The 17957-nt window shown below is 41.7% G+C and overlaps 2 protein-coding genes across 8 annotated transcripts in view; one reads left to right on the top strand and one right to left on the bottom strand.

The window, feature by feature from the left end:
• Positions 1–39: 39 nt before the first annotated feature.
• Positions 40–9311, top strand: chrna9a (cholinergic receptor, nicotinic, alpha 9a). Its single transcript, XM_042107540.1, has 7 exons — positions 40–928; positions 4338–4384; positions 4811–4956; positions 5770–5924; positions 6107–6290; positions 7819–8176; positions 8328–9311. Exons 2-7 carry the CDS (start codon positions 4339–4341, stop codon positions 9146–9148), a joined length of 1710 nt encoding a protein of 569 aa, XP_041963474.1. The 5' UTR covers positions 40–928; position 4338; the 3' UTR covers positions 9149–9311.
• A 1717-nt stretch (positions 9312–11028) lies between these two features.
• Positions 11029–17957, bottom strand: part of rbm47 (RNA binding motif protein 47) — a 20370-nt gene continuing 13441 nt past the window's right edge. For 4 of the 7 annotated variants that reach the window (XM_042092439.1, XM_042092449.1, XM_042092467.1 and 1 more), the window contains 5 exons: positions 17661–17957; positions 17508–17555; positions 15551–15757; positions 14511–14686; positions 11029–14398 (listed from right to left, as the gene is read on the bottom strand). The exon at positions 17661–17957 is cut by the window's right edge and continues 175 nt beyond it. In XM_042092439.1, coding sequence (XP_041948373.1) covers positions 14159–14398; positions 14511–14686; positions 15551–15757; positions 17508–17555; positions 17661–17957 — 968 coding nt within the window. In that variant the 3' untranslated portion in view covers positions 11029–14158. The remainder of the gene's footprint in view (positions 14399–14510; positions 14687–15550; positions 15758–17507; positions 17556–17660) is intronic. The other 3 variants (XM_042092457.1, XM_042092486.1, XM_042092461.1) reach the window with 3 other exon arrangements.

Raw genomic sequence — 17957 nt, 5'->3', positions numbered from 1 at the left:
ATGGCATAAAACGGATATCTGCATCGTTATTGATTAGTAGGGGTGTAACGGTACACAAAAATCATGATTTGTACCTCTGTGTTGAAGTCATGGTTAGGTTCATTTTCGGTACAGCAAGCCTGTAAGTACTGGTAACCTAACATTTGCTGACAATATGCTGATGCTAAGCAGAATTAGTATTTTGAAAAGGTATCAATTAACATGTGTGTGGGAACTCAAATAAAAATAAAAAAACAGACTGTTGATTACTATTTGAGACTGCATTCAGTACATTCAATACACATCTGTATTGAACCTAACGCCCTGTACCTTAATGGTTCGGTAGCAATATATGTCTCCTTACACCCCTATTGATTAGTGATGCACTTTTTTGTAGGGGCCACTGACATTTGTATAACAAATTTGTGTGCACTGCAATGCACAGACAGATTTCTTATGAATTGTAATTCAGCTGAATCTTTGGGATTTTCTTTGAGATTGAGGTTTCATGTTACATGTGCAGTTTTTCAGTAGATTTTGTAATGGAAATGATTATTCATAAAAATTCCATAGCTTTTAAAGGTCACATAGTTCCATACTTCCTGACAGAATTGTCATAATTAACGTAATTAATGACGCTGCTGCTGGTTGACAGCAGGAAGGCCATCAGAGCTAGGTCCTCAAGATAGATATTATCTTTCAGTTGAATAAGTTGTGCTTTGGTCCTAAGAAAAAGTATGTATTAGAGTAAAACATACAGTAATGTATTCAAACATACAGTAACACGTTCTTAATGCTGATTTCTTTGTCTTTTATTTCATGCGACAGTGTATCTGTCCATTTTGTGACTAAAAAGTTAAACATCCTCTAACAGTACATTATGTGTATTATCTAGGTTCTCAAATGGGGGTACGCGTACCCCTGGGGGTACGTGAAGGCACTCCAGGGGGTACGTGAGATTTTAAAATATACATACATTGATATTTATCAGTTCCACAGTTTAATAAATTAGACACGGATGGCACAGTGCTCTGTTTTAAGTCTTTTTTTTTCTCAACTAAAAATGCTTTGCGCTGGTTAGGGGGTACTTGGCTGAAAAAATATTTCTCAGGGGTACATCACTGAAAAAAGGTTGAGAACCACTGATCTAGATTGACAAACAGCATTGTGTGCTGTGGCTTAAGTGAAGTGTCCTGCAAATCTCATGTGTGACGTGGTGGAGGAGTGCATTTAGTGTCACACTGCTGTGCGATAGAGGGGAGGCGATGCAGAGGCAGGGAGAGTGATCGTGATAGCTCCATGGTGGTCGTAATAGATAACTCAGTGTTGGTTCTACCACATAGTAGGATGTTTAAGTTGAGGTTAGCTATGTCTAATTGCTTTTGAGCTCTAGTCTTTTCTTCTCATGTATCCAGGCCAGTACACCAAGAAAAAACAGAACATTAGCGAGCAAAATGAGCACAGTCAAATATCACATTAGAGTAAGGGTGGGCTGCTTTAGTCACTGGTGGAATATACTTGTCATGCTATTGACATATATTCAGGATGTGGTACTGCCATTAATATGGTGTAAATTTCCCTTCTAAAAATTGTATCTTGTGCTAAATATGGCTGACCCATGGACAGCGGGTCTGTGCAGTATGCTATAACGTGTGTGTGTATAACTTGTTATGGAGCTCATTTGGGGCAGTCGTGGCCTACTGGTTTAGGCTTCGGGCTTGTAACCGGAGGGTTGCCGGTTCGACCCCCGACCAGTGGGAACGGCTGAAGTGCCCTTGAGCAAGGCACCTAACCCCTCTCTGAGCACTGCTGTAGCAAGGCAGCTCACTGCTCTGGGTTAGTGTGTGCTTCACTTCACTGTATGTTCACTAATTCACAGGTCATGTTTGCGGATGGGCTGTGTACTACTGAAATGTCTATGGAGAGCTCACATGTCCGAGACTGAGCAACAGAAATGGTTGTTGTAATTTGGTGGAGTGTTTTAAGAGTACGCAAGATAGGATTACAGGGTAGGATTTTGTCTTAGATTTCAGAAGAACTCTATCACAACCACAGTGTGAGCTGAAACGAACAGAGGGATGTGGGATTTAAGATGTGTAGTTTTGTCTCATGTGGTTTATGGAAATAACAGAGACACACACTCTACCTTCTCTGTCTTATGCACATCTCTAACCTCCCCCCATGCATAAAACAGATCTGTGAGGCGGATGCCTGTGTCACCCACATATACTGGTTGGTTATGTTACATAGACATTTAATGTTGCTTGCCAGGTCTTTAAAACAGCAGTAAGGATTTTTGGTGTACAACTGACAAGCTAACTATCTAAGCATCTAGGCATGCAGAAACTATGCAACTAACTAACTATCTAAGCATCTAGGCATGCAGAAACTATGCAAAGACCAGCAACCAAGCTGGCACTGATGATGTCTTCCCAGACCTCAGATGTACTATAGGGCATAGCCTGTACAACTTGAGAATGACAAGTGTGTTTATTGGTTGTTCGTATGACAATATAGCATCAAAATGATGATTCCAATTAAACATTCTGTAAAATGTAGCACGTTGCTGCATGGTATTACTATTAAAACATGGTTGAACAGTGAAGCTAAAGTCCAACTCAAGATAGACTAACACGCAAAGCATCCTTTTGTATCTGCAGGGGGTTTCACACAATGTTGCCACAACTCCAGAACCCAACTGTGCCAAATAACTGTTCTAGTCCAAGGAGGCCTATATTTCAGCTGTGGTTTCTGTCTTTGTCTGTCTCATAATGTGAGACACTTTTGTCTCTACAGTAGGATTCTATCAGTAACCCAACCAGACACAAGCGGGTGCGGGCAAGCGCGCACACACACACACACACACACACACACACACACACGCACGCCTCACAAACCCTACCACATAGCCCTAGCTCTTTCGCTGAGACAGGAAACACCTGTGATGACTTCTTACCGCATGAACGCTCTAGCACACTCACATATACACACAGTCCAAAGACTCAATCTATTGCCAAAGAGTCATATACATTCTTAAGTGAGGTATGTTTCTCTCTTTCTGTCTCATATACAGGATTTTCGTGTGTGTGAGAGAGAGGGAGAGAAAAGAGAGAGGATGCAACTAGAATCATTAGAATCATATAGTAGCATTATTATTATTTTGCTCATTTCTGGTATAGCACATCATTTACACGTGAGTGTATACTGACAATTAACAAGTCTATTAAAAACTAATAACGGTTTTTATGGAGGTGTTATTGAGAGGGTTTAGATAGTTGCCATGGCTCACGTGTTTATCTCCATCAGCGGTAGCAAAGATACGGCCCACAGGCCAGAGACGGCCTGGGTAGGGAGGGCAAATGACGTAGATATTCACATCCAGTTGTCATCGGCTATGTGTAATAAGCAATATAGATCATTAGATCATAGACCATCCTCAGGAAGGAAGATGTACAAAAGGAAAAAAGTGGTTTGTTGCACCGACAATTAAGTTATGTTTGTTTAGCCATATGCTCTATGCTGGTGAAAAAGAGAGACTGACATGGAATGTAGGGTATGTCAAAAGAGTATGTCCTCGTTTGCTCATAAGGGGTTATAGTAAAGGAGTATACTTTCCTGATCTATATATTAGGTCCAACTACATTTGGCAGTTAATACAGATACACAGAAGATGGGACTATTTGAGTGCAACAATAAGAAATGTAACATTTTTTAAAACAGATCATAGTTTTAAAACTTTTCTATGTCTTGAGTTAAGTTAGATTACATTCAAGGGCAAAGAGCATATACTCACTTCCTGTGATATATAGGTTTAAAGTAATTTCCCCTTGTGACTGCATTTGTACATGTCACAGACATGTCAACTGCTTGTTTTAAAACTCATGGTGTGTAACCTGTCTCCTCAAAACCATGTAAGATTACCTGTTCCTAGTGATGGAGAGCAGGCAGACACTCAAGCACACACACAAACACCTTCACACACACCTACACACACACACACACACACACACACACACACACACACACACTCTATCTCACATACACTCACACAGCAGAAACCAGATGCTCTGTGCTATGTGAGAATGTCTGTCCTTTTGTGTGTGTGTGTGTGTGTGTGTGTGTGTGTGTGTACGTGTTATGTGATATCCACAGGTCTTGTTCCATGGAGAATGACTAAAGCTCTATACCTGAGCTGATTCCCTGCGCAGTCAGCTCCAGTTGAACCTGAAAGAGTGCATCTGTCCATTTGTAGACTTTTTCTTCCCAACAAACAGCATGAGATCTGAAGGATATCTCTAGCTTCAAGTAGCTTGATTGTGTGAGTGAGCGTGTCCTGTATGTGTTTCAACGCTCTGCAGGATGAAGATCTTTGTGTGGCTGGTGTGGATTAGCGCACTGCTAAAAGGTAAGACACACAACAAACGCTGTGACCCCACAACACGACATGACTTTATTCCATCGGTTTGGTGTGCATGCTTTTGCGTAATTGTACTGAAAACATTCACTCACCTGAGATAAATAAATTGTTTAGTAATACAATTATAAAATAATTATAAGACTCTTACGGTGACATCAAAAACCATAAATGATGATGCAATACAAAATAATTAAAAGAAGAAAGACAAGGATGATCATATGTTAAATTTGTTTCATTGTATGTTGAGTTTTTGCCTTTTTTGAATTTTTGAATTTTGTGGACCAAGTTGTGGATCATCTATTCTATTTGATATGTTACTTGAGCTTTCTTTATTTAACCTGATGAAACCTTTCAGTGGAGTACCTGTCCCAGACTCCCAATGGTAGTTATGCCTCATCCTACTGTCCCCTGCAGGGGTGGTTGGGGCTCACGGGCGCTATGCGCAGAAGCTGCTCAACGATCTGATGGAGAACTACAGCTCAGCCTTGCGGCCTGTGGACGACACGGACAAGGCCCTCAATGTCACGCTACAGATCACACTCTCCCAGATCAAAGATATGGTGTGAACACACACACACACACACACACACACACACACACACACATAGACACACACACACACACACGCATAGAATCACACACACACACACACAGTGGACGTTGCACTGACAGGTATTGATGTGGTCTGTTTTTGCTGTGGTGTGGCCATGCTGCTCTGGTCTAGATAACCGAACCACAGGCTGTAGCCAGTGTGACCTGCTTCATGTTCTCTGCAGCTGCAATGGCAGTGAGAACTGAAATGTGTGATTCTGTGTGCCTGTGTGGTTGGATGGTGCTGAGCCTAAAATAGAGCGCAAGCTATAGAGAGTTTATGTATTCTGTGATTAATTAATGAATAATGACTTAATTAAGTAATTAATTAATTAGGGAATTAATTAATTCATTAATGCATTACACATGTTAAGAATGTGTTTAAAAAAAATAGAAAACATTTATTCTATAGTCAGAAAAATAGCATTTGCTCATTTGTTACAAGAACCCCAAACAATTCAATTCATGTTCAAACCTTCAATTCAAAATATGAATGTAACTTTGTTGCTTCTAAGCATAATTTAATGTTCATATGATTATGACAGCTAAGCTGACAAAACTGATGATGGAGGATTTCATGTTCAGACATGAATGAACAAGAAAGAAAGAACTTCCTCAAATAAATAAGGCTACAGCAAGTGTATTAACTAGTTGATTGAAAATGACAGATAATCTTTTTTCTTGAAATTCTAAATAATGCCTTCTGCGGAGCCCATTGTATGCTGGTGAATGACCCAACCAGCTCGTCCTCTGGTTTTATGTATGTGTGTGTGACTGTTTAGGACGAGCGGAACCAGGTGCTGACCACGTACCTGTGGGTGCGTCAGGTCTGGCATGATGCTTATCTGCGGTGGGACAAAGAGGAGTATGACGGTCTGGAGGTCATCAGGATCCCATCAGAACTCGTCTGGAGGCCAGACATTGTACTTTACAACAAGTACTGAACACACACACACACACACACACACACACACACACACACACACACACTATTGACAGTGGAATGGAGGCACACATACACATTATACACAGATTCAGTCCTCACTTCCTTGTCTTGGGTTATGTGTGTATGTGTGTGTGTGTGTGCATGTGTGTGTGTGTGTGTGTGTATGTTCTAAGTGCTGATGAGGAGAATAAGGATGGGCCTCCTGAAACAAATGTAGTCTTGCGCTACGATGGCGAGATTACCTGGGACTCCCCTGCCATCACCAAAAGCTCCTGTAAGGTGGACGTTGCCTACTTCCCTTTTGACAGCCAACAATGCAACCTCACCTTTGGCTCCTGGACATACAATGGAAATCAGGTACGCTGCCAAACTACAAACCACCATCAGTACATTCTGAAAAATGATGTCCAAAAGGAATTGTTCTCAATATATCTCACTGAGTTGTTACATGACATCTATTCACAATAGCTGAAAGGAAGGCTTATGAAGGAGGTCCTAGTTAAAAGTCCAGTCCTTAAAAATGCTATTGCCATATCTTTCATTTTTAAGAGTTCCTAAAGTAAAGACACAAGGCCCCTCTTAAAGGGATATTCCACCATTTACGGAATTACACTCATTTTCAACCTCCCCTTGAGTTAAACAATTGATTTTTACCTTTGCCCAGTTCATCCAGCCGTTCTCTGAGTCTGGCGATACCACTTTTAGCTCCAGCCTAGGATAGATCATTGAATCAGATTAGATCATTAGCATCTCGCCTGCTAGCATCACGTTTAAAAGTGACTAAGATTTCTGGTAATTTTCCTATTTAAAACTTGTCTCCTCTCAAGTTAGAAAGTGTAATAATAAATAACGTAAACGTAACAATTTTCTAGGCTGATTTGACATGGAACAATACTCTCATTCAGGCGTAATAATCCAGTCACTAACCAATTTGTCTGCTGCAGCTCAACCTTGTTGCTGGAAGTTATACGGGGACTATTTTCAGGTGCTGCATGATATCATTGTGCTGCTGCGCCCATGGTGTTCCTTGATTATTACACTGGAATGAGAGTATAGTTCCATGTCAAATCAGCCTAGACAATCACCACGTTTCATTTTTTGTTGGTCTTATTACACTTTCTAACTTGAGAGGAGACAAGTTTTAAATAGGAAAAAAAATCTTAGTCACTTTTAAACGTGATGCTAGCAGGCGAGAAGCTAATGGTCTAATCAGATTCAATGATCTATGCTAGGCTGGAGCTAAATGGTGGTATCGCCAGACTCAGAGAACGACTGGATGAACTGGAGAAAGGTAAAATTCAGTTGTTTAACTCGAGGGGAGGTGGAAAATGAGTGTAATTTCCCAAATGGTGGAATATCCCTTTAAGTCTTGTGACAACAGTTACCAACTTACAGTATTGTTACTTGCTAAAAATACACAGTGCAGACCTGTTCAAGTACAGGATAACCCTTACCATTCAGAGTTCCTCAAAAACTCGACCATGCAATGCAGATGAAACCCACTACCATATAGATATAACTGAAGAGGCTGAATGGGCATGTCCTGGGACAGACGTTTGGCACTGTCATGTACCCTCCTGCCTGATTGGATGACATTTTACCATGTGGGACAGTGTTTGCTTGGACTGCCTACAGTAGCCTGAGTTAATAAATGCTTAATTAGTTGAATAGTACTTTGTCTATCCATACACACAAGATGTGTTGATGATTTGAGGTAGAGTTAGTAATGTGCAACAGCATGCATTTATTGGACATGCCATAAATCCAGTTCGTTTCCCAGCTTATGTGAGTGCCGTATACTGTACAAGACAAAATATTATCTGTCAAAGAAAAAACAATTTTTGTGACATCACAAGTCTCATGACACGTTTGCTTATCCTGTCAGGTTGACATCAACCTGGACAAGGACAAGCAGTCCGGCGATCTGTCCGACTTTGTGGAGAACGTGGAGTGGGAGTGCCACGGCATGCCGGCCAAGAAGAGCGTCATCATGTACGGCTGCTGCTCGGACCCGTACCCGGACATCACTTACACGGTGCTGCTCAAGCGCCGCTCCTCCTTCTACATCTTTAACCTGCTGCTGCCCTGCTTCCTCATCTCCTTCTTGGCGCCGCTGGGCTTCTACCTGCCCGCCGACTCCGGGGAGAAGGTCTCGCTCGGGGTCACTGTGCTGCTGGCCCTCACCGTCTTCCAGCTCATGGTGGCTGAGAGCATGCCTCCCTCAGAGAGCGTGCCTCTGATCGGTAAGTGTGTTTTCAGTGATTGGTCTGTTAGCTGAGCTCAAGATGGTGGGTGATAAGCCAGTTTAATATATATATATATTTTCTCCCTCTCTCTCTCTCTCTCTCTCTCTCTGTCTCTCTCTCTCTCCACCCCCCATGGTCCATCCTAAAGGGAAGTACTATATAGCAACAATGACCATGATCACAGCGTCCACGTCACTGACCATCTTTATTATGAACATTCATTTTTGTGGGGCGGAGGCAAAGCCCGTTCCTCACTGGGCAAAAGTGCTCATCATTGACTACATGGCTAAGCTGTGTTTTGTGTATGAGGTGGGCGAGAACTGTACCTCACCCGAGGACTCCAGCACCCACCTCTACACCGATGAGTCTATGAGAGGTGGCTATCAGGATGATGCTTACTATGGCAACCACTACCTTGACAACGGTCACTATGGAAACAGCCACTACAATCAACACCATGACAATGGAAACTACCGCCATCACAATCATCACAACAACCTTAGCGACAGCAGATGCCTGGCCCGTGTCCAGAGGAATGGACCACAGAGGGGTGGGGACAGGAGGGGAAGGGAGCCACCCATGCCACATATCATGCGAGACTCCAATGTTCACATCCCCGCTTATGACCCTCTAGAGGAGAAACTGAAGGCCAGCGACCTGTCCATCCCTGAGAAACTCCACGCGTATGGCTACAACCCAGGCAATGACTTTAGCCATGACAGTGCTTGCAGAAGTAGCAACAATTATCACAACGGAGGCCCAGTGCGCGGGAGCTGCTCTTGTGGAATGCCGCAGAAGGTTGTGCGGAACATTGAGTACATAGCCAACTGTTTCTGGGAGCAAAGGTCACACCAGGCTAAGGGAGCAGAGTGGAAGAAGGTCGCTAAGGTGATGGACCGTTTTTTTATGTGGATCTTTTTCATCATGGTCTTCCTTATGAGCATCCTTGTCATTGGCCAAGCAGCTTGACCTAAGTGGGACATGTAGGTTGCTTTCTTAGACTGTGCATCCAAGAGTCCTCATAGCTCATGTTTGCAACTCAAACAAGCGACCAGGCAGAGGCTCTTAACTGGGTTCCTGAGTTCAGTAAAGCAGCAGTCACTGCTGATGTGATGCAGATACTACAATGAAAATAAACTGCTCCTAATTTGAAACATTTTTTGAACTCTGAGTACATTACATAAGAAAGTGTAAAGCTCCCAATTTACAAGTTAAATATCAAGTATAAAAGGTAATAAAAGTAATGTAAATGATAGTTTTACATGAGCAATCATAAACACAGAGACACACACACTGATCGATGTACAGTAAGTAACAGTAGGCTATCAAACAAAGTTACTCTGACATTATCTCACAATTAGTGGGTACATTATCTTTGTTTTGTAATGTCTGGGTTTTTGGCAGTAGCCCATTGAAAACTTCTCTGCACTTCTGTGCTGTTCTCCTTCTGTAGGTTTTCTTCAAACAGTTCTTTCGTTTCCTCAAAGTTCCTTCTTGTTCACGCCTGTTAAAGGTGCTGTCAGCAATTGTATGTGATTTCAAGCCCATAAAATTTTTTGTCACATTCAGAAAACATATCCTCACAATCCGCTAGCTGCTCATTCCATGAGTACACTGTAAAAAAAAGGTCTCTGTTGGCTGCCCATGCAAGCTCTGATAACTGGAAACAAAGTGGACTGTGTGGATTTTCTGGGAATACTGAAGCTACCTCTCTGGTTTGGTCCTTTGGTCCAAATCAGGCTCTGGTTAAAATATAATATCCGTTGTTTTGGACAAAAGTGTCTGCTAATGATTTGAAATATAAACATAAACAAACGTGACTTCCTGTGCAATCGCTGACTGCACCTTTAAGTGCCACACGCAGAGAGAGCTCTTAAATGCAACGCCTGAGGAGCAGGTCCGGCCCTGAGGTGGCGTGGGTGAGCCTGATTTGTGCCAGACTCGCCCAGTAGAGCTACTGTATGTGGGCACCTGTATTCAAGACAGTGCTGGGAGTTCCTGGGAATAGCTTGTCAATCTGGCCCACCTTCAGTTTTTTCCATTTAGAAAGATCCTAACCATCACACCTTAATACTTCATGAGCAGGTGGGAGATTAATACTTAATATGTGGGTGTGTTTCCACACGTGTGTGTGTGCTTGCCTCTCTCTCTCTCTGGGCACTGTAAGATAATCTCTGTCTGGCATGAACATACATTAATAATACACACTTAAAGCTCTTACAAACACTGAAGAGAAACTTGGACAGAGGATCACACATTCCCAATCCTTAAGCAGTCATGACTTGCTCAACAAGCCAATTCAGTTTAGGGCAATCTTGCACTACACCAACAGAATGTATGAGACATAAAACATGAAACTATCCCATGATTCTTTTCTCTTTCTATTGACTTCCTGGTCTTTACAGACTATATGATGAAACACTGCCCCCTTGTGATGAATTATGAAACTAAATATTCCTGTCGGAGTCAGTCACGTGGTCTCATAAATAAACAAATTTAATCAGAACTACAGATGAGCTGTATCTGGTTAACAGTGCTGCACAGGAGGCCAGTGATTATGTGTGTGGGAAATGAAAACTGCTGTGGAGAAATAACATGCATCTGAAAATTGAAATAAAGGCTTCACCATTAACACAACTGTTTCTCTACAGCTGTGGAACTCACACCGTAATGACTAACTAGTAAGTATGGTTTATGTATCATAGATTTGTAGAAATTCAAATAGATGCTAATGAGTACACGGTACAAACAGCTACACACCTTTTTTAAAATTATACATATATATATATATATATATATATATATACAAATATATTTAGGCTACTGAAATCAAGCAGGCATGACACTTATTGTGTTTTTGAAAATGCTTTATTCAACTACTTAACCACTATAAATACATAAATGCCAAATAAGCTTTTAACAAACAAATGCATGATAGAAAATAGTTCAACAAAGAAAAACTCTAGAACATTTGGCAATAAGGCACACTAAAAACCCTTACACACTACAATCCTTTGAAAAACGTTCACTAAAATATGTATTGTTCGTTTTGTATTCCATTCTCTCTTTAAAGTAGTCAGAACAGGGACTATAAGCACTTCAAGTGAAAACTGCTGGTGAGGAGGATGTCAATGAGAGTGAGGTAATAATAGGGATAGAGACGTGATTGGCCAGCTTGTAGCCACACCAGACTGGCCAATCGCTTGCTACTCAACTCGACTCACTATCCATTCCATCACCAAACTCTTGGCTCACACATTTGGACACTTTGGCAAACCAAACATGTTTTTTTTTGCTTCATCTCTAAAATAAGCGAATGGAAAAGAAGGAAAAAACATTTCTTTTAAAATATATTATCGCTTTTCTTCTTACTTCATACACAACATATTTGAAGCATATATTAAATATATATCCTTACTCTGTGATAATAAACAAGTCTACCAGTCTCAAAAGGTCATAGAATAAATCTCAACAACACTGCAATAATACAACAAGGCACACCAGCTCTGACAACAGCCCTTAAGGTGTGTGTGTGTGTGTGTGTGTGTGTGTGTGTGTGTGTGTCTCTCTCTCTCTCTCTCTCTCTCTCTCTCTGTGTGTGTGTGTGTGTGTGTGTTTGTGTGTTTGTGTATGTGTGTGTCAAAGGCATGCATGTAAGAATATACACCATGGAATAGGATCCTTCATCAGGTGCCAGTGGTTATTCAATAAATTGACAGTGATGTGGCCACTTGTCACTAACATGGTTTCTCTACAACACAACAGTTTCACTGTGAATGGACTCTTCTGTGAGCAGTGAGACTTCAGAAGTACAGATACATACCAAAACTCTGCACATCAGAGTGAGCATGACTGAAATAGATACAAAGGTGACCAGGCATCATAAAGCTCAGTCCTCAGACAGCCATTTCATGGGTTTGGAAACACAAAAATGCAAAAATGAAAATATTAAAAGTAAAGTATAAAGATGACCATGATATTTCTTTGGTCCAGTTAACCTATTTAAGACCATGTAGAGATAAAATTCTTCCTGAAAGCGTAGAAAGAAACACAACCAGTATTTCTTCATTCTTTCATTGTATTTGTTACTCTCTCAGTTAAGTCCAGATTTAATCAAACAATAACACAAGAAACATCAGCAAGCCAATGAGATGTTCACACTACACACTCATTCACACTCTCTGCTCACACATATATTTCTAAACATCCAGCAGGACGAATTAAGAGCATTCCAGAATCTCTCAGGGCCCGCACAGGGAACTCTCAGTGTGTCAGTGGGAGTGACTAAAGTAAAATACACTAGAGGACTACTAACAGTGAGCTGCCAGCCCAGAGGAGCTCAATAATAAGCTCATGTGGAGGCTTCAGTCGCTGAAGCTGGTCAGCTTAGAGGAACTGCACTGCAGCTGCCTGAGGTCAAGCTGAAGTTACAGCTGGGGGAAAAGATGTCACAACAAACACAAGGGGCTCACTTCACTTGACTGGGAAAGTGCTCTTCACAAGGATTTGACATTGTGAAATACTCTGTTCACTTACCAACTCAGTATTACGAGTATGTGTCAACCTTCTTGCTATCATTCAGTCAGCAAGTATTTGTGACCTGTTGCCACATCGTAGCATTTTGTTTTGGGCTTCTGGACAATAGTCAGATGACCACACAAGGATGAAAAAACTGCTGATAATCTGAGCTCAGGTGGAATGACAATGGATGTGCCATACTGTAGCTGGCGAGCCACACAATACATGTGTACCTTGCAGAACAGCGCTATCTAAGGCACAGGCATGTGGGGGTCTCATCACACCATGCCAAGCACAGGGCCTGTCTCCAAGTAAACCTTTTGTTTACTGCTTCTTTATACAAATTGTTAGGGTGGCTAGGAAGTCATAGTAAAACAGGCACTTTTGAAAGTTTATGGAAAGGCTGAAATGTTGGTTGTTCTTTTCTTGCATACTTGCATTTTTATGCAAACTTTCTAGATATTTTTCCAGTTCTCAAACAGAGACATGGGGTTTCACAAGACACATTTTCCAGTACATAAAGCTTCATACTCAATCTGTTAAAACCAAACAAGCAGCAAATGATAATAGCAATAGCAATAATATCTATGAAAGAAGAAAAAAAATTGAGAAATTGAGATAAAGTAGTTCATCCAGTGGACGGAAGATGACTCAAAAGTGGAAGTCATAATCTTCTGTGATAAAATCTCTGCATAAACACTGCAGACAAAAAGACATAAGAATTCTCTTGAATTTTACATTTCATGTCAGTAGTTCCTTGAGACTTAAAATATTTGTAAAGACATTATTTTGTCTAACTTTTGTCTCTGAAAAAGTTCAACAACAGCAATGATGGAAAGTCTACCTCCAAGAGCAGCTCATAAACACAGCTTTCCAATCGGTATAGATGCTTAAACTCCTTCAAAGCTCATGGTGCCAAAACTGCAGAAGGTTGTGTGTGTGTGTGTGTGTGTGTGTGTGTGTGTGTGTGTGTGTGTGTGTGTGTGTGTGTGTGTGTGTGTGTAGGCGGGGTGGGGTGGGGGCATGTGGATCAGATTAAATCTGGCATGGAATGGTCAGATTTGGCAGGGTGGAGTTAAGGTCACATTCCATAGTTTGGAGAGGGTCACAAACCATTTGGGCTATTGGATGGAAAGGTTTCATCAGTTGGGGGTTGGGTGAGAGATGGCTAGTTTGGTGAGGTCACGTTGCTTCATCAATGTGATTTCACAGCTACGTTAATAAGGGGGCAAATAATTCATATGCACATGCAGTGCTGCTTATCACTATGGGGTGGGGTGTGGGTTGGAGTTGGGTCTTCTCCACATCGGTTGTGTAATGCAAAAGTCAAAACCAAGGAAGGGTCTGGTCGATTTGGTTGGCCATGAGCTGTTTCTTCATTTCTTTTAGTTACTTCTTAAACAATTCTTCATGAAAGTGTTTTGGTTATTTTGTCGCTGAGTACACTTCTTCTGGGCTCCATCAGTAGGTCTGGTAGATGTCGTGGAGGGGCATCTGAAAGGTTGCCGTGGGGAACGCCTGAGGAACATAGCCATAGCCTCCGTAGGCTGCCGCAGCGACAGCAGCATTCTTCTGCAGTGCGGCCAGAGCGGCCGTGTTGGCCGTATGAGCAGTGAGTGGAACATAGCCTGCACCATACAGCCCTGTGGGGATGCGCTGCATATTGTGGGCCATAGCATAGACAGGAGTTATGGGTCTACCCTGTAAGAGCCAGACAGAAGGAATTAGCAGTCTGTCTAATTACTGTGCAAGCAAACTTGTGTATACAACATGCAATAGATATTTGTGGCAGCAAAATGTATCTATAGCTCACCTGAAAGGGAGGTGGTGTTGAGACAGAGGGTAGAACAGCAGTGGTGTGATCATGTTGTAAAGTGAGAGGATTGATGAGGTGTTCCATTCCATGAATCTTCCCATCGTCCATCATCTTTGGGGCCCCGGTGGTGGAAAACACTGGGTACTGGGCCCCCAAAGTTGGAATAGCCACTGCTGAAACAAAGCAAGAATGAACGATTAGTTAACTAAGGACTAGTTTACCTCTAGTAGTTGTATTAGCAAAAGTAAACCAGGACCAGAATGCAACATTTCACTACAGAATACATACTGAGCATTAATCAAAATGAGATAGTGTATAGTTATTTGTCAACTGAAGCGATAAAATCAACAAATTATCTCCTACAAACTATGTGATTGTTTTTTTGTTTTGTTTCCCTCTTTCTCCATGTCTTTCTCTCATTTGTGGGGTTTTACAGAATAGAAAGGGGGAGTAATGAATAGTGAAAGCAAACGAAAGAGTGAAGAGTATGTTGGAGAAAGCAGTAAAGTGTGACTCAGATTAACACTTTCTGTCTCTTGGACACACACATGCACACATTGTTGTTTCTGGGAGCTACGGATTAATGCTGATTAAGTGATTATACTTCTTAGAGTGTGATTTAGCATAATTCCCTTTCCTACAACAGTGCAATTTGTTGAGGTTCAGAGGAGAAGAAAGACAGCGAAGAGAAGTGAGAAGTGAGGGACAGCTGACTTTTTTCCCCAGCAGGGCGCAGTAGAGAGAAGGCAAACAAGAGCACAAGGCACAAGTGTCCAAAAAGACTACACTCTGTGTCTCTGAAGTAATCTGTTGATTGGCTGAATAGTGTATGGCTGAGTTGCTATGTGTACCATGTCTGAGCACACAAACCAAACTGACATGGGGAGGACCATGAAGGGAAATGAGAAATGTTAAAAGTGTTTTAGAATAGAATCGTGGAGCACAGCTTTATATATTACAGACCTTAAGTTAATACAGCTTTAGTGTTTCAATAGCCAACCAGAGTTTTGTAAATGCAATTTAAAGCCCAGACTAACTTGTAGCTGGTTTCATGCCCACGGTGTTGATGGTTGCCAGTTCCAGGCCTGGTGTGAGCTCGTAGGGCTTGTCTGGCTGCCGGCCCTTGCCCTCATGGTAGCGGCTGTAGATGCCACGCCCTGCTGAGTACCCACCCAGGTAGGACCCGCGTGGCCCAGGTGTGCGGCTGCTCACACCTGCTCTGCCACGGCCTCTCACTGCACCTGCTGTATACACACACACACACATGCACACACAATTAGGAAGAAGAAACCATTTTACATTTCCATACTCAATAGATGTCAATACACTCAGAGTAAGAGGAGGGAGTTGGAGAGGGTCTCTTAAGTGTGTTTGTGTAAATGGATTTACTCTCTAGTATGTTCTTGCTTCTGAACATCAAAATAGTAATAATACTGTTTGACTTGTTACTGAAATGTGGTAATCCCAAATATAGCCCCAATTTAGTGTTAGTAATTCCAGTTGTTCCAATGAGTTATGAGTAAGATAGCCACAAGAGTTACAGCGCCTAAACTATCTCAAGTTTCCAGCTCTTTATTTAATCTTTATTTAAAGCTTGTACCTCTTCACGATCATACCGCTCTGTAATAAAACTGATCATTGTAAAGTTTTTCCACTAAGTTAAAGTAAACACCTTGACAAGGGCTGTCCCATCACAGACATATTTTATCTTCAAGCATTTATAATGTTTGAAATGACATATGAATTGGGAGCTCTACTGATAGGTTTCCTTTGACTGTGATTCTGAATAAAAGCTGAACAGTGCAATTTCACTCTAATTGCCATAGCCATGTCACAGTCCATAGACTGTGCAGTTAACCCGGCAATTAACACATTACAACATCAACAGGAAACCCATGATTTGCATGTAGCCTACATTTAAATCACTTTCTGTATGCATCTGGAAAAAAGCCCTTGGTAACTAGTGAAAACTAGTGCTGTCAAAACATTAATTGCGATTAATCGCAATTAATCACAGTGAAATTGTACGCTTAATTAGTTAATTTTTGTAATTGTTTGACAGCCCTAGTAAAAACTATTATTAGGTTACCTAGTCAGTTGAAAATTGGCAGAATCGACTAATAGTGTCTTGGCATCTTACAACAGGCTAACAATTGAAATGCATTGTGTATTGAATGGTGAGTCAGGTTACTCACCAGGCTTAGACTTTGTTTAAAAATCAACAAGCAATATTTTTTTATCATGATTCTGAAAATCATGGTATGGTACAGTCCCAAAGAAACCTACATCTGATTCAGTTATGCTGTCAGATGGTTTAACTTGTTCCCTTTGTTTCTCCCGAAAAGCCAGAGCAGTATTTCTTGATTTCCCGGGAAACACTGCAGAGGATGATTCAAGAAACCTGAGACTGGGTCCTTGAGATTGTGAAACCAAAATCAACATGACCCAGAAGGTAAGATATGGAGGCCTATTTTTTTCCAATAGAGTCAAGTATGGGAAGGAGTGATTCTTTAAACAAGGAGGCAATACATGAGTTGAGGAATGGACCAGAGTCGTGTAGACTAGTATCTGGACCTGGTGAAGTTAGACATGAAATGGGATGATGACAAATTTGTTCCGCTAACATTTCCCTCTCTAGACCCAAACCCACAGTAGAGACAAAGATGATTGGCTGAGCAAACCGTCACCCGGACAACTAATGATCTGTCAGGCACAATTTTACAAGATCACAGCTCCATCCCAGATCAGTGCTTTCATTTGTCACGTCCAACTGTGATCTATTGGATCTGCATTAGCAGTGATTGCTATAGACTGGATGATCTTACCTCTGCCGATGTTCTTTCAGTTTAGCTTGCTGAGGGCACTATAGGGGTAGTCATAGTATGAGAATGTGCTGTTGTAATATGTAGGTTTTTGGTTGCAGTATTTCAGTGGCTATAGCTAGCATATTAAACATGGTGGTGTACTATGTAGTTTTTTTTGCATTGTCCTTACTATAGTTTTCAAGAGGTGGCACTTCAGAATGGACCAGTAGCATATTTCCTGAATGTAGTATAATACAAACATATGTATAGTATGTACGCTTGAAATACATCATTGGCTTATAATAGCATTTGTTTCACTGTGGTGCTTTCCGTATGAATTTACCTTTGGTGAAGTATTCTCTGTTGGGGCCGATGAGGGTGCTGTAGGGGTGGCCGTAGTAGGCCAGTGTGTAGGGGTCACACTGGTACACATAGCCCTGCTGGCTGGTCTCGCTGGGGGCTGCTGTGCTGCCCGAGCCCTTGGTAGCCTTCTGGTAGCGGCTGTACTGTTCTTTGTCCACTGGCTTGGCCAGGGTCACCTCGATGTAGGAACCTTCGATCTCCGTATTGTTCAGGTTGTCCATGGCGACCACAGCGTCATCTCTGCTGGCAAAGTGCACAAAGGCGTAATCGCGGATCT

Source organism: Alosa sapidissima, chromosome 1 (assembly GCF_018492685.1).
Source record: "Alosa sapidissima isolate fAloSap1 chromosome 1, fAloSap1.pri, whole genome shotgun sequence".
NCBI classification, from domain to species: Eukaryota; Metazoa; Chordata; class Actinopteri; order Clupeiformes; family Clupeidae; genus Alosa; species Alosa sapidissima.
Note: the sequence above shows the minus strand (reverse complement) of the source record. Positions and strands in the feature narration are given on the sequence as shown.